Source organism: Asterias rubens, chromosome 7 (assembly GCF_902459465.1).
Source record: "Asterias rubens chromosome 7, eAstRub1.3, whole genome shotgun sequence".
In the NCBI taxonomy this organism is placed as follows: domain Eukaryota; kingdom Metazoa; phylum Echinodermata; class Asteroidea; order Forcipulatida; family Asteriidae; genus Asterias; species Asterias rubens.
The window spans coordinates 694,130-717,077 of NC_047068.1; the positions used below are offsets into that span (position 1 = coordinate 694,130).

Sequence of the window (22,948 nt, forward strand, 5' to 3'; positions counted from 1 at the left end):
TCTATTCAACGAGGCGGAGCCGAGTTGAATGGAACATTCCAGCTTTCAACAAATGAACATTTTCGCACCATTGCACGAATGAAAAACATTCATTATTTGTTTTATATAACATCCAAGTAGATCTTTGTCATTTTGATTGAAAGATACAACTTTCAAAACAAACAAAGCGTAGGCCTACAATTTTTAATTGTAGAAGCCGAATGCTGGTAATTTTACTAATATGCCTTGCAGTAACACTGCTACGTTACCAAAGACACGCGCACGCAGTGATGTTTTTACTCGGCTTTTTCGTTCCATCCAAAAAGTACCATTGCACGCTGGCAGCGTGCAATGGTACTTTTCGGATGGAACGAAAAAGCACGGTGAGTGACTCAGCGTGCAATGGCACTTTTATTTGCTATCACGTGACGGACAATCCTCCAATCAAATGGCAAGGATCTGCTCGGGTATTATATAAATTTGAATAATGTCTGGTACAGTGACTCGCTTTAGTCACAATGTGCCTCTTACATTCGAATTCCTCAGACTTATATTTGCTATGTCAAGAAATGGTTTGGGGAAAGCTTTTTGTATAGCAACCTCCAGTTGAGCAAACCCTGGCGTACATGTTATCATGTGACACACATGTAACAACTGTCTGAGGATATTAAAATTTTAAATTAAAAGTGGTAACTTGTGATCAAGCACGTCATTTTACCAGACAATATTCAAATCTAACACGCAAATGGCGTATTGTTTTAGCCTGGAACTCACCAATTGGTAAACAGTTGAAGCAATCCGTGAATGTCTTCCACAGCTTGATGTTGTATCGGCGTTTGCACTCGTCATAAAAACCGTAAATCCTGTGGAGAATGACAAAGAGGAAACAATTTCTTATTGTATTGTATTTACATGAAGAATGGGATTTAAAAATACCTAAAACGCAGTGGACACTATTGGGAATTACTCAAGATAATTATTAGCATAAAACCTTACTTGGGAACAAGTAATGGGGAGCTGTTGATAGTTTAAAACATTGTGAGAAACGGCTCCCTCTGAAGTAACATAGTTTTTGAGAAAGAAGTAATTTTCCATGAATTTGATTTCAAGATCTCAGATTTAGTTTTTGAGGTCTCGAAATCAAGCATCTGAAAGCACACAACTTCGTGTGACAAGGGTGGTTTTTCTTTCATTATTATCTCGCAACTTCGACGACACATTGAGCTCAAATTTTTACAGGTTTGTAATTATTTTATGCATACTGTTGAGATACACTAAGTAAGAAGACTGGTCTTTGACAATTATCAATACTGTCCAGTGTCTTTAGAAGAACAAAGTTTCAAGGGCTTTAAACTTAATTTGACTTTCATGATGGGGTAATTATGGGTAGTCAATTTTTGTTCTTCTTTTTCTTGCTTTTCTCTTTACAAATGCAAGCCTTTAAGATGCTTTTGAAGGGGCACAGCGATTTCTTCTGAAGGGGCTTGGTCATTCCATAAAATTGGACCCTTCACACATGCTTTATAAGAAATGTATGACATAATTTTTAAGTACATCCGAAATTAATATAACCATCGCGCAAAATTGAGAAGAAGAAAAAAAACGATGAATTGGATTTGCACTCAAAGCAGCCACTCAACGAAAACCTTAATGTAAAATGCAAGCTATGTATTATCAAAGTACTCACTGTGTGGGCTTTTCTAATCAAGCATATAGAAGGAGATTGGAAACCTCTTTATTCATCACAACACAAGCTTACTAACGGGAAAAATTCCTTTTGTGTTCAATTTCATTGAGATCAAGAAAGCCCAGTGTCTGTTCATTCTATGGACTGTATGTCGAGTGAAGTTGAAATCAAATCTATTTCATTCTATTTTTATATAAAAAAAATACTTGTTTGCAAAAGAGCCTACATGTATTGTAAGTTCTTTTTTAAAAATTGGGCATAATTAAATATGGCTTCCATACCACAGACATGAAAGATTATTGCTAAAACCATGCCTTATTTGGGGCGTTCTGTACATTGTACATGTAGAAGACCATCTTGATGAAGGAATAACACAACCTCAATTAACCACAGGAGTTTGTTATTTGTGGTAGTAATTAGACTTGCAGACAAGTCGTCGTTAAATGTCTGTCGCGGAGATAGCGTTCCGACTCTCTCCGCGATTCCTGCGATACTGGCGGCATTCTCACGAGACTCCTGGCCCCCACGAGACTACTGCAGTCTATGAGGGGTGGGGTGTGGGGGTGGGGTGTGGGGGTGGGGGTCGGCAGCCACCAATTTCACGCAAGAGCAGTGATCTTGCGAAAGTGGTATACGATCGCTGAGACCTAAACCATTACGCCACCACCACATCTCGACTTTTACCGCAACAAACCATTAACAACTCGTCCACAAGTCTAGGCACAATGTAGTAATTGACTGACTGGAATTGATGAACACTTTCAACAAAATTGTGTCCATTTTTATTTTCAAGTTTTCAACTTCATGCAAATTTTTGTAACTCTACCAAATTAGGGTTTCCGTATTTTGTGCAACCAATTTCAGTTTCCTGCACATGTGTTTTCATTAGTTTAGTTACAATAAGTTTGGTCCTTCCATTTAAATTTTAGGCATACAATGATGCATATTTAGAATTCCTAAATTAAATTTCTGCCGTCTATTTAAAAACAAAAAACAATCAACTCAACAGTCATCAAAGCACACAGGAATTTGCCCATCTATTTGGGGTTTTTCATTTTCAGTTCAAATCGTCGAGTATAATCATTCAAATTTTGCCTGTGGCTTTGCAGTTCTTTTACTAACTGGTTATTCTGTTTTGTATATTTAACAAGGAATTTAGAAATTTGTTGTTGTTACAATTTCAATTCTTCGTGTGATATTGTTATCCCTTCATTAACTTTACTTAAGGTTTGTTTCAAATTGAAAAGCACTCAAGCAATGACTGGAGTCAAATATATTTCCCATTTTCACATGGATACAATACCAGGCCTGATACTTCACGGAGGCAACGGAAGCGATTGCCTTCGTTGCCCCTTACCATTGCCTTGGTGCCCTTGAAATGCTCCAGTAGAAATTTACAATTTCCTCATAGGGTGCCCTTTGCCAAAGAGAAAATGCCTTGGTGCCCTTGTCCTTTCAAAAACGAAGCATACAGCCCTGCAATACCATACCTAACGTTCGTCCTTAGACATTGTTTTTGCTGATATTCTGTACTTCTATTTTCCTTCATATGTACCAATGTCTAGGCCTGATATCTCATTATTCTAAGGGCAAGGTGTAGCTTGCCTAAGTTGGCAGTATGTCAATGAGGGGAATGTCAATTTCTACTGGAACTCTTTAATGGGCGCGGTTTTGAAAAGAGATAAATTTAATCTGATTCTGTCACATGAATAGCACCACTACACACCATAATGAACATTTTTACAAATTGGAAATGCAACTCATTAGTTGCTCTGTTAAAGGGAAGGTACACGTTTGGTAATAACTCAAAACAAATATTAACTTAAAAACTGACTTGGTAACGAGCATTAGAGAGCCGTTGGTAGTATAAAACATTGTGTGAATCGACTGCCTCTGAAGTAACGTAGGTTTTGAGAAAGGGGTAATTTCTCACTAAAATATAAAAGACTTCTAGCTAGAAGTCTTTTATTCTTATCTGAAAGCACACCAATTCGTCCAACAAGGGTGTTTTTTTCTTTCATAATTTTCTCACAACTTCAGTGACCAATTGAACCCAAATTTTCACAGGCTTGTTGTTTTATGGTTATGATGGGATACACCAGAGAACACTGGTCTTTGACAATTACCAAACGTGTACCTTCCCTTTAAAGATAATTTACAATTCTTCATTCATTGAGAGTTTTCTGGGACATTGCAACTAGCTTAATGCATGCTGCCCTATTCTGATAATTCTCCCTTTACATGTACATGTACATGTATATCAAAGTCTTTTGTAGGGTAGTTTTTGGCCGGGTCATCCCTACTCACTGTGAAAGAAAATATATGTAATATGATTTTTCTATAGAAGTTTCAGCTTCATTGGTGTACAAGTTTTTAAGGAAAAAAAAAGTGAAATTCACAGAGCAATGTTTTCAGGAGAGTTGCGTATTTGTTGTCAAAACATGTCAAATTTTGTATTTTCGTCCCTGACATGCCTGACATGCCTGACATGTCCCTGACATGTCCCTGACAAAAGTTATTTTCGTGACATCGCTTTGCTTATTTCTCAAAAACTACAAGACCTCAGCAAGTAACATTTTAAGGGAACCTTTCTACTATCATTATCTACAAATCCTGACAATTTTGTGTGAAATCTGTGGACTTTTTGTTTTGTGTCGTACCAAAAGTACCCAGGCCCTTTTAATACAGATGGAGCAGCTGATCATCTCATCTGCTCAATCTCTCACACACAGTTGCATCTTGCATCCATAATTCAAAACTGCCATTCATAAACTTGCAATGTGACCCCAAGAATGTCTTCTATGGATCCAAATACAATATTTACAAATCCTCCCCCCCCCCAACCACTTTAAAGGGGTCTGTCATCAATTGGCACTCTGGTACTAAACACATGGTGTAGTTTTTATTTATTTTAAAGGCAGTAGACACTATTGGTAATTACTCAAAATAATTATAAGCATAAAACCTTACTTGGTAACGAGTTATGTAACGTCCGTCGATATATCGAAAATACTCAAAAACTCGATATTTTTTTGACATCGAAATCGCCGATGTCACTTTTATAATCATATCGTAATATCGGATTTTCGATATATATCGAAAATTTCGATGTTCCTAAAATGATATCGAAAATACCAAAAGAGTGTCCGATTATTTAAAAGAAATCTGTGTTTGAGTATTAGAAAAGCCGTCGTCGTTATGTAGTTTCATCATTTTGAGTTGCCCTATTAAATAAAATACGTTTTACAACCAAGTATGTCTGCATGTTCTTTGTGTTTTCGCCATCAGCCGTCGGCCCGCCGCAGAAGTTCACGACCAAAAGAAACCGCAGCTGCTGCCCCAGTCTATCGGCTGTTTAAGATGCAACTTCCCATTGTGCATGTGATCAAAATCAATGCGTCTTCATCACAGCATTATTGACTTTGCAAAAATACCCCGCAAAAACTTCCCCGAATCAACAAGACAAAACAAAACAATCTTACGTTATACAGTAAAATAATCTTTCTATCAATCCAAGGTATCGTAATGGCGTCATTTTGGTCAAATAAAGCCTACACGTTGTGTTGTTTTCGGTAAACAAGCTAACATTTCCGAGGAACTATATGCTTCGCAGACCACGCTGTCGGCGGCTATTGCGTGCGTACACCAGCGTGTATGGTTATTGCAATTCGGGGGGAAAACCCGTTTGCCCAAGCATGCGCAGACACATGCAGTCTTTGGTCAAGGCGGTATCGCGTGATGCACTGCGTTATTCGACAATAGAGGGCGTTCTAGCATTCAATGTTTCTTGCCTTTGTTATAGAATGCAAAGTAAAAAGACTACGAGCCTTTATTGGAGACTATGTGACTGCATGCTGCGTGCGTTGTATATTGTGATCGCTGAGTGGTAGGTCTGTGTTTTGCGGGACTTTCTAGTGATTTTTTTTCGATGATTATCTCAACCATTTTCAACCGTAAAGGTAGTCCGCGCGCCCGTCGGACAACTTGATTGACACTTCTACGTCAATGCATCGGCAACTGACACCTTAATGTCGGCGAGTCACGCAACTCACAAAGGCTCTGTGTCATTTTGAGACGGCCAATCATGGCCAATCACGAATCGAGAATTGTGGTGAGCGTTCACCAATTGGCCAAGCCAGCGGTAGCGGCGATCATACTTTGTTGTAAAACCAGAAATAATCGGGGCGGGACTACGCAATCTGAAATTGTTTGGACTACAAACATGTTCGGGGGATCAGACAAAAACAGGTTGAAATGTAACCCTATTAAACTGTCAGTCTATGGTATATATATGTCTACCTCCATGAGTGTACCAAGTGCTGTTTTTAGGCTTCCATCTTGCGCGCGGGAAATACTCGATATATCGAGTATACTCGATATTAAATTTTCGATATATCGGTTATGGGAAAAAACCGACATCGACGGACGTTAGAGTTATGTAACCAAGGTGCATGTACATGTGTACAGTAATTGCTGGGGGTCTGCAAACCGGGTGTTCAAACATAATATGAGAACATTGTGTCCAAAACGCTCACTTAAAGGCTTAAAGGACACTATTGGTAATTACTCAAAATAATTTAGCATAAAACCTTTTCTTGGTGAAGAGTAATAGGGAGAGGTTGATAGTATAAAACATTGTGAGAAACGGCTCCCTCTGAAGTGCCATAGTTTTTGAGAAAGAAGTAATTTTCCACGAATTTGATTTTGAGACCTCAGATTTAGAATTTGAGGTCTCGAAATCAACCATCTAAACGCACACAACTTCCTGTGACAAGGGTGTTTTTGTCTTTCATTATTATCTCTTAAGTTCGATGACCGATTGAGCTCAAACTTCCAAAGGTGAATTATTTTATGCATATGTTGAGATATACCAACTGTGAAGGCTAGTCTTTGACAATTACCAATAGTGTCCACTGGCTTTAAAGAATGGAAACTCATTTACTTGTCAGTGAAAAACATTGATGTGCAGTAAGCCTTTCCCCCTTTAAAGCCTCGTGCACGCAGTCACTAATGCGGTGTGCTGTGATGCAAGGAGTCTAATCCATCACAAATGAATTGGGATCTTACACATGGGCAGGTTTGATTGTAAAAACACACCGTGTTTAACTGATTGCTGGTATTCACATTGCTCCACTGGATAACACAACACCCGATTCCATGTTTACCAGTTTCAAATGAGTCCGGATTTAACTTTCATTTATTTTATTTGTTTTGCTAGAGGAGTGAAAGCAGACCGCATGAAAACTTAAAGGCACTGGACACTATTGGTAATTGTCAAAGACTAGTCTCAACATATGCATAAAATAACAAACCTAAGAAAATCTTAGCTCAATCGGTTGTCGAAGTTGCGAGATATTAATGAAAGAAAGAAACACCCTTGTCGCACCATGGTCACACGAAGTTGTGTGCTTTCAGATGCTTGATTTCAAGACCTCAAAGTCTAAATATGAGAGGGAGCTGTTTCTCACAATGTTTTATACTTTCAAACTCTCCCCATTACTCGTAATCAAGAAAGGTTTTATGATAATTATTTTGAGGAATTACCAATAGTGTCCACTGCCTTTAACTGCAGCATCACTTGAAAAAGTTCAAGTCTGATGATAGATTACAGGAGTCATGGAATAAATTTATTTCAGCTGAAAAGATCTATTGTACACATGTATGTACATTGTATTTCTTTCTAAGGGTTTGTACATCATAGTTTTGGAGAAGAATATTTCTGAAAATTATGTTGTGTCAAATAAATATCCTAAAAAAAATAGCCTGTTTAATTATCACTGAAAAAGAAATGAAGAAATAGATCGAGAACCTGATCAACTACTGCCTGTCCAGACAATTTACACTATGATTGAGACCTGGTTTAGATCAGTTTCAAATTGAAATGTTTCCCTAATCTCAGATTAATGGGTAAATAAAGCAAAAGGTAAGCATCTCAATACCAGGTAATAAGCATTTATATAACAATATTTTGTAAATATACCTTTTCTTACAATCATTAAAAATTGACTATATCTCAAGCCCAGAATTTCAATTTGTTTTATAGGGCGTTTCCATTGAAAACCAAAATCTTAACTTCTATGGAAAACCTTATTTAAGGGGCACCAAAGCCAAGGGCAACAGAGGCAATTGCTTCTGTGGCCACCGTGAGTTAATTCCAGGCATGAGTGTCTTGGCAATTCTCATTCAACAAAAACAATTATCTAAATTTGAAAACTTATTTGATTACAAGTTTACTAACCCCAGTACTAATCTTACTGATGAATATTTTGAGAAAACAGCATCTGAAGACCCCACAAACTGCTGTCGCTTATTACGATACCCGGAATCAAAATAACTTGCTTACGATTATGCACAAAATCCCTCAAAACACTACACTTTCTTTTCTCTTTTTTTCCCCCTAAAATGCTACCGCCTTAATTTGATGACTTTTCCAGGCGTTGGTTGTTTGTCCTTTTAATCAAAAGCTAGACGGCGGCAATGGATACTAAATCAATGAGTTTCTCTTTAAGCTGTAGGCCAAAGCAATATGCAGACACAAGCGCAGTGCTTTGCCAATGAATCGTGTCAAAATGTTATGTTGCCACCTACATCCCTGAACAAATTTAGTGTACATATTATGTCTGATAAACGCACAATGTACCGATACTGTTCATAGAAGCATGTTTGCAATAGCGACATTTAAAACCAATCCAGGCTTCACCAGCAAATATATTGAAGCAAATCTTCACTTCCCTTTCAACCTCAAGCGTTCCTCAGGTTTTACTGTAGGACAAGTTGCAAGGCAGGAAACAGTAATGTAAATTTGCAGTGTACTCGTTTGGTATTTTGAATGTCTCCCACATCAGGCAGCATACAGTAGTGTAGCAAAAATTTAAATGTGGTACTTATCTACAAACAAAAATTAATGAAAAAAAAGTCTTTCACATTTTGATGCCCGTGCCAAAACCAGGCCCTTCCAAAACACACTGAGTTTATTCGCTGCAAAACAGATGAGAATAAAAGCTTTTAAATAGCATCTTAAAGGGAAGGTGTGTGTTTAGTAATCTCTCTTAAAGGAATGTTACAGAATTGGTAAGAAACAAAATCTTGAAGATCACAGATTTACATCAAACCATGGAAGAAGAAAATAGACTTACATGGTCTAATGATGATGATAGCAGAAAACATCCTTGAAATATTTATGACTGAAATGTCATATTTGGTGAGAAATAAATAATCTAGTTCCGCATTTGGAGTTAATCGCTCAGTGAGCGTTTTATTCATATATTTTTTTCTTCCATCGATGTCGCTCCAAATGTGTTATCGGTTCTTTACTATTTTCTCATGACCTAGATGGCCGATCGATCTCAAACGTGTACAAAGTTTGTCAGTTTATGTACAGGTATATGATGGATTACATAGAGTGCTTACACTGCCAGCAACTGTTTTGACAGCAAAACCAATTCTGTAATGTTCCTTTAAAATTAAAGGCAATAAAGGGGAAAATTAATTTCTACTGTTAACATTTCAAGGAGTCATTGAGGCAATGATCAAGGGGTGAGGGAGGCAATTGCCTTCTTGGCCTCTTTGAAACATCAGTCCTGCAACCGAATCTTCCATTCTCCTGAAATCCTTGTGACCCTCATTTTTTATTATCCAGGCAGCCAGCAAGCCGTTAGATGAGCTCAAACTTTTATGGGTCAGTTTCATGCACATGAAATTAGACATGGGAGAGTGACTGCAATGGTTGGTAACCTAAAAGGCTACACAACTGTAGGCCATCGCTCCATGCTTAAAGGCAGTAAACACTATTGGCAATTACTCAAAATAATTATTAGCATAAAACCTCACTTTGTAAACGAACAATGTGGAGAGGTTGATTGTAATTGTGAGAAACGGCTTCCTCTGAAGTAACGTAGTTTTCAAGAAAGAAGAATTTTTTCTCGAATTTGATTTCATGACCTCTGAATTAAATTTTGGGGCCTCGAAATCAAGCATCTGAAAGCACACAACTTTGTGTGACAATGGTGTTTTTTCTTTCATTATTATCTTTCAACGTCGACGGCCAATTGAGTTCAAATTTTCACAGGTTTGTTATATATGCATATGTTGAGAGACACCAAGTGAGAAGACTGGTCTGTGACAATTACCAATAGTGTCCAGTGCCTTTAAAGGTTGCATAAATGTAGGTCATCATTTAGTAATGGATTTGTTAGTGGCAATTAATTATCAAGAAAGATACAAGAAAAGTCGCCTGTGAAAGTTCCAGCTGAATTACTTGTCTACTTGCTGAGAAAACAGACCCCCAAAAATCAATACTTAGCGACATGGCAGCAGGTACAAACAGCATCTCTGGCTGCAGCATTCCCTTGAACGATTCATGCATGAATCATAAGGTTTATCGTGAATAGTAAAATATCATGAGGCGGTTGCTGTTGAACCCACACAAAGATCACAAAATACACTGCGGTTGTCGAACATGTCAAAATGATCCCTCTGCCTACCCACAACGCATTGCCGTTCTGAATCACGATAAACCTTTATTTCTCAGATCCAAATGTTTTTATTGATTTATAATCAGACATAATAATTTCGCAGGATGTTTATCACCACTACCAAATTTATAACTTATAAGTACATCAAGCTTTCAGATCTGTAGTATGGAAATATTGACTGCTATGAGGGGCACAGTTGAGAGGCCCAAGGTGATGTCAAAACCATGACTATGCCCGAAGGCTAAATTGATGAAAGACTTTGCCTTCCAAGAAAGACTATGCTATATGTCAGGCCCTTATCTTTTCCCATTAAATTTGTGCAACATTTTACGAGAGAGAAACAACACCTTTAAGAAATTCACTACACTGACCATACCCATTCTGGACACGTACCTGTTTATACTTGCGCACTCGTGGTTGCCGCGTAGGAGGAAGAAGTTGCTTGGATATTTCAGCTTGTAGGCGAGCATTAAACAGATGGTCTCCAGGGACTGTTTGCCTCTGTGGTTCGCACCAGCCATAAGAAAGAGACGAAGAGAGAGAGAGAGAGAGAGAGATAAAAATTAAAGAGGATTAAAGATGAGTTGAATACAAATGACAAATCAACATAAAGTTTTATTTTGAAATGACTAAATTGCAGACCTGGCCAAAAAAATAGATGATGAAAAAAAACAATCGCTCTGAAAAGCATTTCAGTTGTCAGTTTGAGAAGGGAAAAAACCCACACATTAAGTTGGTCTTATTACGTATGTACATTTACATCCAGGCATAATATTTGAACCATGAAACGTAAATTGAAAATTTTGATGGAATACATGGACTGAAAATGAAAGTCTTTGATGCGTGTATAGCTACAGTTCATTTAAGCACATAATGTACAACGGTTCAGTTGTTTGCTTGTAATAAACTACATGTAGTACAAGTACATGTGTGATTGCTTTGGCGTTTTATGCTGATAATTGTTTTGAGTAATTACCAATCGTGTCCACTGCCTTTAAAAAAAAATGTAATGCATGTATAAAAAAAAACATGTACACTTATCATAAGAGCAGGGGCAGTGCCCAGTAAGTGTTTCTGGATCTGACTTACATGTACAATGGCTACAGATTGCAAGCATTGGCTACAGATTGTGAAGCATCACCGTAGAACACCTTTCCAGGGCACTATATTTATCTGCGTCTTATAATTGTAAATTAATGATGTCCATAGATAAAGCGGTGTACACAAATTGTGTTATTATTACAAACATTGTGTGCACTTTGGTTCCTAGAATGCTTATTAAATGAAAACAAACCTAGTTTAAATGGCAATGCATACAAACAACCCAACCGGAATCTAATAATAATCTTCAGGCATAGTGTATTATAATAGCCAGAGGGTGTGTGGGTGTCTTTTGGACACCCTGTTTTATTTAGCCTTCGAGAAATACTCTGGAAGGGTCGAAACATCAGGCCATTATTATTTTTGGTATTTATTTTACATTTAATGTATTGTAAGTGAACAATTTGGACACCCACTTTCTAAATTTCAAGCAAATTTGGAAACCTTTTGACTGAGTCCTGGCAAAAACCTTGCCTATACCAGGTTTTTGAAGGTGAAGAATAAACCATTGACATTGGATGTAAAAGGCAGTGGACACTTTTGGTAATTACTCAAAATAATTAATAGCATAAAGCCTTTCTTGGTAACAAGTAATGGGGAGAGGTTGATAGTATATTACATTGTAAGAAACGGCACCCTCTGAAGTAATGTAGTTTTTGAGAAAAAAGTAATTTTCCACGAATTTGATTTCGAGACCTCAGATTTAGAATTTGAGGTCTCGAAATCAAGCATCTGAAAGCACACAGCTTCGTGTGACAAGGGCATTTTTCTTCCATTATTCTCTCGCAACTTCACAGACAGATTGAGCTCAAATTTTCAGAGGTTTGTCATTTTATGCGTACATGTATGTTGAGATACACCTACTGTGAAGACTGGTCTTTGACAATTACCAATAGTGTCCAGTGTCTTTAAAGGAACAAATCTGTGTATCTTTTTTGAAGTACATCAGGCCTGATAGCAACAAAGGCAATTGCCTCCATGCCCTTTCGTCATTGCCAAGTACCCTTGAAACGCTCCAGTAGAAATTTACAATTTTGGTCATTGCCAAGTGCCCTTGAAATGCTCCAGTAGAAATTTACAATTTCCTCATAGGGTGCCCTTTACATATGTGCCAAGGAGAAAATGCCTTGGTGCTCTTGCCCTTTCAAAATCGAGGCATTCAGGGGGCCTGCATTCATTTATGATTTTGTGATGTTAAACATTACAAGACTGTTAGATCAATCCATTGGCAAGAAGACTAGTCTGAAAGATTTATATGTCAGGATAGATTAGTTGACACACTGTATAACACACATGACATTTATACACCACCAATGTGGATTATTGCTCTCGTGATTAATGTGCACACTGATTGCCGGATAGGGACTCGGTGTTGTACCGTAGAAAATTAACCAAAAATATGACGCAAGTGACTTCATATCAGATTCACTAGGCCATCATGAGAAGAGTACAAAGAGTAGCTCATTTTTGCATGCAGCAATTAAGCAAAATAGCTTAAAGGGACACGTTGCCTTCGATCGGACGAGTTGGTCTATAAACAGTGTGAGTAACCGTTTGTTATAAAATGCATATTGATTCCTTTTGCTTTGCGAACTAACACGGTCGGCACATTTATGGGAGTCAACCATTTGACTCCCATAAATGGCCGACCGGGTTAGTCGACGAGGTAAAAGAAAAACCACGCAATTTCAAGGCATATTTGTGTGAACCATTGTATTCTACTATTAAAACATCTTTCCAACATATGCATTTTATAACAAACGGTTTAAACGCTTTTCAAAAACCAACCCGACCGGTCCAAAGCAACGTGTTCCTTTAAAGCTTTGAACTTGGGCACTGGACCCAATTTTTGTAGAGACATGTACTTCACAGCACAGCAGTAACTAAGCACAAAACCAAGCTTGAAAAAAGTTACCGGCCAAAACATTGTGTAATAGATGTATTTGTGACTGAAGGGGCACTTCTTATCTTAATGTGAAACATTGGAAGGGGCACTGAGGCCAAGACGGAGTGCATCAGAGGCTATTTGTAGCCTCAGGTTCCAGGCCTGCTTACCACAGTACACATCACAGGCTTACAACTGCTTATCTGGGGCAGCTAAAAGAAAGTTCAAAATTGTCTTTATTTAACTCCCTGTTTATATGCTCTGGCTTCCCTTTAAACAAAAAGAAATTTTAAAATTTGATGAAATCAAAAATGGATAAGGGATAATTATTCTGGCCATAGATCTTAGAGCACGAGTGGTACGTGCGTGTGTCTATGACAGACATCCTAAAAACTTTAATTTCACCATTCGTACATCAACGACAAAGTGGTGGAGTATTCACATGTCTTGGACTGTGGATGGAGACTGTGCAAGATTATAATTGCAATTTTATTTTCTCCCGTGCGACCCGCTACAACGGCTCGCCCACGTATTTGGTTTCCAACAAGCCTGACTAGATGAACAACATTTCCAAGTCAATTCATAATTGATGGCCATCATCTTTGTATCAATGAGTTACTACTAACTCGGCAATGGATCGTTAAAAGTCAAGTTCCCTGTGTGCAACAGCCGAAAAAGCAATGGTGAAAACTCAACTCTTAAAGGGGCCAGACTGTTTTCTTTTTTCGACATCCGTTAGGTTACAGGATGTGTTTGAATAGGAGAAATACAAGAGGACTACAAACAGTATAAATAGTTGCATAAATTACACATACATGTACATCTTGAACATCGTTACACTATACCGGTATGCTACATTCATAAATACCTCAGACAGTTTATCTATTCCTATTGGCGGAGAGCACGTCACGTGGGGGTGTTTAAACCTTTGTTAATGACCAGTGTTTATAACCGGTTGTGAGCGGATACTCCGCGCTAGTCTTGATGCAAGACGTTTCTTGTTACGGGCAATGCAGGCGCTGTCGCTGAGTTGGCTGAGCTGTGTGTGAAAGGAAAACCAGAATGAAGTTGCACCAAGACTATACGCGCATGCGCACCAACGGAACCGGAAACTGTCAGAAATAGGCATGCAACACATGGATGTCGTACATGTACATGTACCATGTATACTATCTATGGAGGTAGAAATATACTGTACAGAGCTCAAGGAATTTCTCTGTTCCCTAAAAGTTGGCTGGAATTTAACAAATCTTTCACAAAACACTGTTTATACATGTAGTAGACCCTACATGTTCATTAACTTATGATAACATCAGGTCATCTCTTTCATTCTCAGACATGGACGTATATATTTTTTTTTCTCCAACAAATTTGATTAAAAAATCTTGAACCCCCCTGCTTATCTGGAATCTACAAATGCAAAAGCTAAGTACCCGGTACATGTGGTTTGTTGGGAATAAAGTGAGCCCTTCAGCTAGCAATTGATTGCCAGATCTATAGTGGGTCACAGTGGCTTCAGCCCTGTAGGCAAGTTGCCCTCGCCCTACAAACATAGAAAGGGCCCCTCAAATAATTACATGTTCATATGAACACATACCACACATGTACAGCAAGCATTAACAGCAAAGTTTGCACATTTGGTTTTTTTGAACCATTTGATTGTTTTTCACCTGTACGTGACAGGTGAAACCTGTATGGTTTTGTTTTCTCTGATTAATTTGTTTAATTCCCTTTGGTTTTACAAAGAGGTGATCTCCATGGTTTTACTCTATGATTATATTACTTCTTTGTCTTTCATGCCATAAGATTATATTTTACAGTATATGATATTGCATCTTTGTGGTATTGTTTGGTGTTTCATGTTTATTCATTAGCTTAGTCATAGCCAAGGAATACAGTACACTGGTTCCTGTTGGACTTTTTCATCATCTTACTTTAGTTGTTCACAAGACACCATTCTGTTAGGAGTTGTTTTTAAAGGAACACGTTGCCTTGGATCGGACGAGTTGGTCTATAAAAAGCATTTGTAACCGTTTATTATAAAATGCATATGGGTGGAAAGATGTTTTATAAGTAGAATACAGTGATCCACACAACATTGCCTCGAAATTGCGTGGTTTTCGTTTTCCTTTGCGAACTAACACGGTCGGCCATTTATGGGGGTCAAAAAGTTGACTCCAATAAATGGCTGACTGTGTTAGTCGACGAGGTAAAAGGAAAACCGCGCAATTTCGAGGCATATTTGTGTGGATCATTGTATTCTACTTTTACATCATCTTTCCACCCATATGCATTTCATAACAAACGGTTACAAATGCTTTTCAAAGACAAACTCGACCGATCCAAGGCAACGTGTTCCTTTAAAGAGGAGTAAGTTTTGTACAGTGCTGCCTGCGCGCAGTTTCCACTGTTGGAAAATGGAATAAAACAACATACAGCCAGCATTAACGGCAAAGAACACTGTGCATGTACATGTACATGTGTGTACATTTGGTTTTTGGAATCCTGTTGTTTTAATCCTCTATAATGTATATTTATACAATGAAACTGACCTGTGAAAATTTCATTGCAAGAAGTGACGAGTTTTCTATTTTAATGCAAGGTCCTACAAACATTGCAAGCATGTTCATATGAACTAGGCCCCTACCACATCGTACAGCAAGTATGTACGTTATATGTACATTAACAACAAGTATGTACATTGGTTATTGAATATGATCTGGTATGTAGATTTATACAATAAAACCAACCTGTGAAAATTTCATTTCAAAAGATGTCAGCATTTTTTAGAGCAGTTACATGTTTGTCCACGCAGGAAGCACAATCAGTAATTGGAGCACACAATCTGAGAAACGGTTCATGCAGAAACATTTCTCAGATTGAAATGTTTTTGAAGCCCTCTCTCTAGACGTAACCATATTTCTTTGAAGGGAATGGTTTCTCAAGAATTTAATCAACAGCTGCAGGGCTTCTGACCAAGTAAGTTTTTATGGTCATTAATTTTTTTGAACAATTACCAAAGGTACATGTAGGGCCACACCCTTCCCTTTAAAGTATACTGACACTGACTGAAGTAGCCTATACTGGCACTGACTGATGTTTTTCCAGATTGAATTGGGAAGAAGCATTATGTCGTTAAATATGAACCCAATGCCATGAAGCTATAATAGCAGAAAATACTGCTTTACAAAGTTCCTAATTTCTAAGCCAAAAAATATATAATTAGTATCTGAAAGCCTACTTGTTATGAAGATGGAATGGAACACTACAGTAGGGTCATAATCTCCCTTTATATTATCCCACTGGCGTTTCTTCCTGGGGCCAATTTCATACAGCTGCTTTAAAAGCCCCAAAAAATTACTTACGCACGAAAATAGCTCACTTAATTTACACATGTTACTGGCCAAAATTTCATGCCATATACATTGCTTGTGACTGGTATTTGGCTGTTGTTTACTTAGCATAACAATTGAGTGGAGTCTTGGCCGGTAATCGGATTTTACTAAGCAAGGATTTTTTGGCTTAAGCAAATATTTGTGCTTAAGCAGCTCTATGAAATTGGGCCCTGGTTGAATTGGGAGAAACACTGTACCATCAAATCTCAGCCCAATTTCATAGAGCCCTAATAGCAGAAACAACTGCTTTAACAAAAAATTTAATTGCTAAACCAAAATTAAAAATTTATATTATGGTACGCTGCCTGCGAAATTAATTCATCTGAAATGCCTCTGTTGATTAGTATACACATAATGAATAATTATGAGCAATGGTGCGAATATGTTCATGAGTTGAAAGATGGAATGTTCTGTTCAACGAGGCGGAGCCGAGTTGAATGGAACATTCCAGCTTTCAACGAATGAACATATTCGCACCATTGCACGAATGAAAAACATTCATTATTTGTTTTATATAACATCCAAGTAGATCTTTGTCATTTTGATTGAAAGATACAACTCTCACTCAAAAAACAATTTCAACTGTATAAGCCGAATGCTAGTAATTTTACGATGCCTTCTTGTAATTGTAGTAACACCTGCTGCGTTACCAAAGACACGCGCACGCAGTGATGTTTTTACTCAGCTTTTTCGTTCCATCCAAAAAGTACCATTGCACGCTGGCAGCGTGCCAGCGTGCAATGGTACTTTTCGGATGGAACGAAAAAGCATGGTGAGTGACTCAGCGTGCAATGGTACTTTTATTTGCTATCACGTGACGGACAATCCTCCAATCAAATGGCAAGGATCTGCTTGGGTGTTATATAAAAATAAATAAAAGTAGGTCAACAAATTTTAATCTCCAGAAAATCCCCTGCAGGTGTCTTTTTTAAATTGTCATGGTGTCTTGTTTGAATGCTGCCCTCAGTACAGCCGGAGATGCCGTCAGTATTCACATCAACAAGGATGGATTCAACGCTCTTGATTAAAATACTGTGACAGTTTTTGCCGCTTTCTAAATACAGGAGACAGTAAATTCAGCTGAAACTTTTACAGGTGACAGTACTTTATATCTTTCTGCATAAGTTTGCCTACATGCATAATACCACACAAAAATTAAAACCCTACCTTTAAAGACACTGGACACTATTGGTAATTGTCAAACACCATTCTTCTCACTTGGTGTATCTCAATGTATGCGTATAAAATAACAAACCTGTAAAAATTTGATTTTAATTGGTCGTCAAACTCAAAGTTGCAAGATAACTATGAAAGAAAAAACACCCTTACCACACGAAGTTGAGTGCTTTCAGATGCTTGATTTGACTTCGAGACCTCAAAATCTAATTTGGAGATCTCGAAATCAAATTCACGTGGAAAATTACTTCTTTCTCAAAAACTACGTAACCTCTCCCCATTACTCGTTACCAAATAGGGTTTGTACGCTTCTAATTATTGAAAAATTACCAATCGTGTCCACTGCTTTTAACTGAATGTTGACAGAGAAAACATGCAATTATGTTCATGTATAATAAAAGCAAAAGGGTACCTAAAGGTACTAAAAATAAATGCAATTTAATAAATTAATGTACGTATTCCTAAGAAAAAGAAAAGTAATCTACTTTATTTGCTCGGCATACACGAAAATGGAATAAATGCAAAATGGTACTTGATGTACTATAAATAAACAACAAAAACAGAACGCAATTATAGAAATGTCATATAACTTACAAAAAGAAAACCAATCCATTTTGTTTCTTCGGCCTCATTAATATGCGTACATGTAGAGTACGAACAATTCAGAAATGAATAGTGGCGGGTTTTTCCTTCGTACCCAATTAGCATCGGAAGTTTAACCGCCACAACAAGTTAATGTTTGAGGCTAACAAAGCAGAAATTCCCAAGCGGAGCTTATTCTCTTAATGAGATGAGTGTGGGAACTGTAACTTTAACTAGAACCACTAACGACATGTACATTGTAAGGCAATTTTAAAATGAAGTTTGTTTGTAACACAATGAATTTACTTTGTATATTACAGGGCTCAAATTGAACACTGGACCAAGGGCCTCAGAGGCCAGTGATCTTAGCATTCGCAGGAAGTATGAACCGGGCTTCAGACTTAAATTTCCCCTTAAATTTTACCTATGTGTTAATGTATTATACATAAAGTTCTGGAGTAATACAATTGGCTTTAATTCCTCTGTATTGGGCCAAGCTGTGTGGATCAAATTAGTGCAAGTGGGCGACACGTTAGACTGAATATAGTGCACAAAGTAGCACTCTAGCGTGTATATTGTGGGTACCGCTAACAAAGTTAAGACGGCGCACAAGCTAATCTAATATTGTAATACCTTAACGTCTACCGCTCCACTTGAGGGACAAATTTAGCAGGCATGTGCACGCAAATTCCCTTCATTATTGACTCGTTAACTATTTATCAAAGGTTAGACGCCGCCTTAAGTTACCTATAGTATATGAACATAGGATGTCCAAGGCTGCCTAGCCCCTGCCAGCATAGGTACTACATGTACATGTAGAACCCTAGACTTGCACAATTCTGTTAGTAGGAATTTACAAAGTGGTTGTGTGATGATCATGGTCAGCCTGCTGCAGACACTATTGGTAATTACTCAAAATAATTATTAGCACAAAACCTTCCTTCGTAACGAGTAATGGGGAGCTGTTGATAGTATAAAACATTGTGAGAAACGGCTCCCTCTGAAGTAACGTACTTTTCGAGAAAGAAGTATTTTTCCACAAATTTGTTTTTGAGACCTCAGATTTAGAGTTTAAGGTCTCGAAATCAAGCATCTGAAAGCACACAACTTCGTGTGACAAAGGGTTTTTTCTTTCATTACTATCTCGCAACTTTGATGACCGATTGAGCTCAAATTTTCACAGGTTTGTTATTTTATGCATATTGTTAAGATACAGCAAGTGAGAAGACGGGTCTTTGACAATTACCAATAGTGTCCAGGGTCTTTAAAGTTACACCAGAGGCAACGGAGGCCAACGCATCTAACTCTGCTGCCCAAATTTCATGAGGCTGCTTACACCCGAGCGAGAGTCCATTTTGGGATGTTATAATAAAACACTCCCATTTGACAACTGACAATGCTAGTACATGTACATGTCTGCACATCTCAATTATACTAGCCATTGTACATGTAAAGTGTTTTTTTATTTTATGTCTTTCCCTTGCTTGTATGCCCTAAATATGTCTATTTTTATGCATCTTCATGCTATCCTAAAGAATTACATATTTTTATATTTTTGTTATTCTACTTTATTGGATCAGCTGGACAGGAGAGCCTCACGACAGGAACTGTGTTTCTTTAAGGCAATCCTTCGGGCTCCAGCTGTTTCTTTTTCTTGACTGTGTTTAAATTGCTCTTTGCTGTATTTTTCAATGTTTTTAACCGATTGTATTTAAATTCCTCTCTGCTGTATTTTTCAATCTTTTTTTAAAACCTAATTAATGTGCATTCTTATACTTTTTATTCCCGAGAAATGAAATAAATATAACAATAAATATAAATGGACAAATGATAGCAATCCCGCAGTTTAGTCTTTTGTATTTTACTACTCCAGTGAAGGACCCATGATTATTTGCACAAGCAGAGTCAGGTGTATCAGTGTATTATGTCAAACAAAAGCCGCGTTCATACGTACTTCCTGCGAATTTGAATATATACAAATTTTGACATCACAAATTCTCAACAAATCATTTGGCATCAGTTGCCTTGTGTTCAACTTCTGCGAAACATTCACTGCGATAACAGCCCTGTGAGGTCAAAATTCGCTTTGCATTCGCATTCGCAGGAAGTGTGAACCGGGCTTAAAGCCATTGGACCATTTCGGTAAGCAGTGTTGTCCAAGGCCCACACTTTGTGTACCACAACTTCTATATCAAATAACAAACCTGTGAAAATTTAGGCTCAATCGGTCATCGGAGTCGGGAGAAAACAATGGAAAAACCCACCCTTGTTTCCGCGCGTTTCGCCCTGTCATGACATGTGTTTAAAATAAATCCGTAATTCTCGTTAACGAGAATTTATATTGTTTTGCTGTTTTCTCAAAAAGTAAAGCATTTCATGGAATAGTATTTCAAGAGAAGTCTTTCGCCATTGCCTTCTGTAAACCCTGTAAGTTATTTGTAAATCTGTGAATTTTTTTTTTTTTTCTGAACCGAAAGGGTCCAATGGCTTTAATTAAGGCTCGTTTGTGTACGAGTCAAGGGGAAAATACCTTTTAGACAATGGACTTCAGTCTATGTTTAAAAAAATCCAGCAGGTACATGTACTGTAAACGACCTTGCCCTGGCCATGTTTCTCAAGCCTATTCTGTTAGAAGTCAGGGAAAAATGTGACTTTAATTAAATTCATACGCATAGTAATTTAAAAATTGCTTTTAATTAGCCAGTTGCTATTTCTGCCTGGTAGTGAAGCGCACTATGGGTTTAGGCGCAGAATTTTTTGAGTCATTAGTGCATACTGTAGAATGTAATTCAGTGATAATCAGCACCATGGAATTTTTAGGATGTAAGTCTTCGTGCCCATCAAAATATTCAAGTAGGCTTAATAATTTTCTAAACTGAAGTATTTGAAGTAACCAAATCTCGCAAATGTAGACTGAGTACACGTATTTTAACTCAATAATTGGTACCAATTTGGATGTTTGAATCGCGTTTCTTGAAGTCTACATTAAAGGCAGTGGACACTGTTGGGAGAGGTTGATGGCATAAAACATTGGGAGAAATGGCTCCCTCTGAAGTGACTTAGTTTTCGAGAAAGAAGTATATTTTTCCATGAATTTGATTTCGAGACCTCAAGTTTAGAATTTGAGGTCTCGAAATCAAGCATCTGAAAGCAAACAACTTCGTGTGACAAGGGTGTTTTTTTCTTTCATAGTTATCTCACAACTCCGACGACCAATCAAGCTCAATTTTTTACAGGTTTGTTATTTTATGCAAATGTTGAGATACACCAAGTGAGAAGACTGGTCTTTGACAAATAATAATAGTGTCCACTGTTAAGTAATGTATGTATTATGTACTGTAAGTTGATTTGTTGCAAAAAATACACCATTTAAATCACAGTTCAGTTGATACACCAAAACAAAGTCATTTTACAATTTAACAAAGGGTAACAAGGCTACAAAAAAAAAGCTAATATTCTAAATGAAGATATTAATAACATCGCATGTACTTTACAAAACATTTCTAGCAATATCTTAAAAAGAAAAAGAAAACAAATTAATGAGCACGACCACAATATGACACAGTGCGTATATCGCCCAAGAGGTATCTGTACTCTAAATATGGCAAATCACTTCCCTTTCAGCAATCAACGACAGAAACCATCGTCCCTATGATTTTTAATTGCGTGTTAATGTCCTTGTTTTTAATTCTCCATTGATCGAGACAGCACTTTTCTGTTAGACAGTTATAATGCATCACACCCCCACACCGGGCCTGGCCCACGCATTTAATGCATGCGCAGACACTTTGCGACTATTGGCTCCAAAACTTTGGCATTCATCAATTTGTACTCTACTTCCACTTGTCAATTTCCCTCGTTTTATTGTCCAGGCAATTTTGGTGATAATTTGTGTCAGCTTTGGGAGTAAATCATTCAGGTTTATTTGTGTACAAAGTACATTTGTAATTAATGGCCATAACTCTATGTCATCAAAAGGTACAAACATGTTACACTTTGTTGAAAAAAATATGCATTTGTGGTTTAATTGCCTTACTTGTGAAATTTCAGCCCCTGGCTCCTTGACTATTGCAGGCATAATTTAGGAACTATTGAATTCAGGCTCAGCAGTATCACATACAATTATATATTAATTTCATCTCTATAATTTCATTTAAATGCAAATTTTTGTGATGTACTTTTTTTTTAAATTACTTTTGAACAACTCAACCTGAGTGAAACCTGATGGTTGTAAGTCACCTGGTAACCTAAACCTGGTAAGCAAAATGTGTTTGTCCTAAGCTTCTTTTTGCTGGGCCCAATTTCATAGAGCTGCTTAAGCAAAAGAATTTGCTTAAAAGCAGAAACATCCTTGCTTAGTAAAATCAGAGTACCGGCCAAGACTCAACTCAATTGTTATCATGCTAAGTAAACAACAGCTAAATACCAGTCACAAGCAATATATATGGAATGACATTTTGGCCAGTTTGATTTCCAGACCTTGAAATCAAGCATCTAAAAGCACACAACTTTGTGCGACAAGGGTGTTTTTTCTTCCATTTTTATCTTGCAACTTCGACGACCAATTGAGCTCAAATTTTCACAGGTTTGTTGTTTAATGCATATGTTGAGATACACCAAGTTGGAAGACTGGTCTTTGACAATTACCAAAGGTGTCCAGTGTCTTTGA

The 22,948-nt window shown here is 37.5% G+C and overlaps 1 protein-coding gene across 1 annotated transcript in view; it reads right to left on the reverse strand.

Annotated features, from left to right (window-relative positions):
• Window positions 1-22,948, reverse strand: part of LOC117292145 (serine/threonine-protein phosphatase PP1-gamma catalytic subunit B-like) — a 51,253-nt gene that overhangs the window by 13,740 nt on the left and 14,565 nt on the right. Inside the window, exons 3-4 of the mRNA XM_033774078.1 lie at window positions 10,534-10,641; window positions 754-842 (exon numbers count right to left, since the gene is read on the reverse strand). Coding sequence (XP_033629969.1) covers window positions 754-842; window positions 10,534-10,641 — 197 coding nt within the window. The remainder of the gene's footprint in view (window positions 1-753; window positions 843-10,533; window positions 10,642-22,948) is intronic.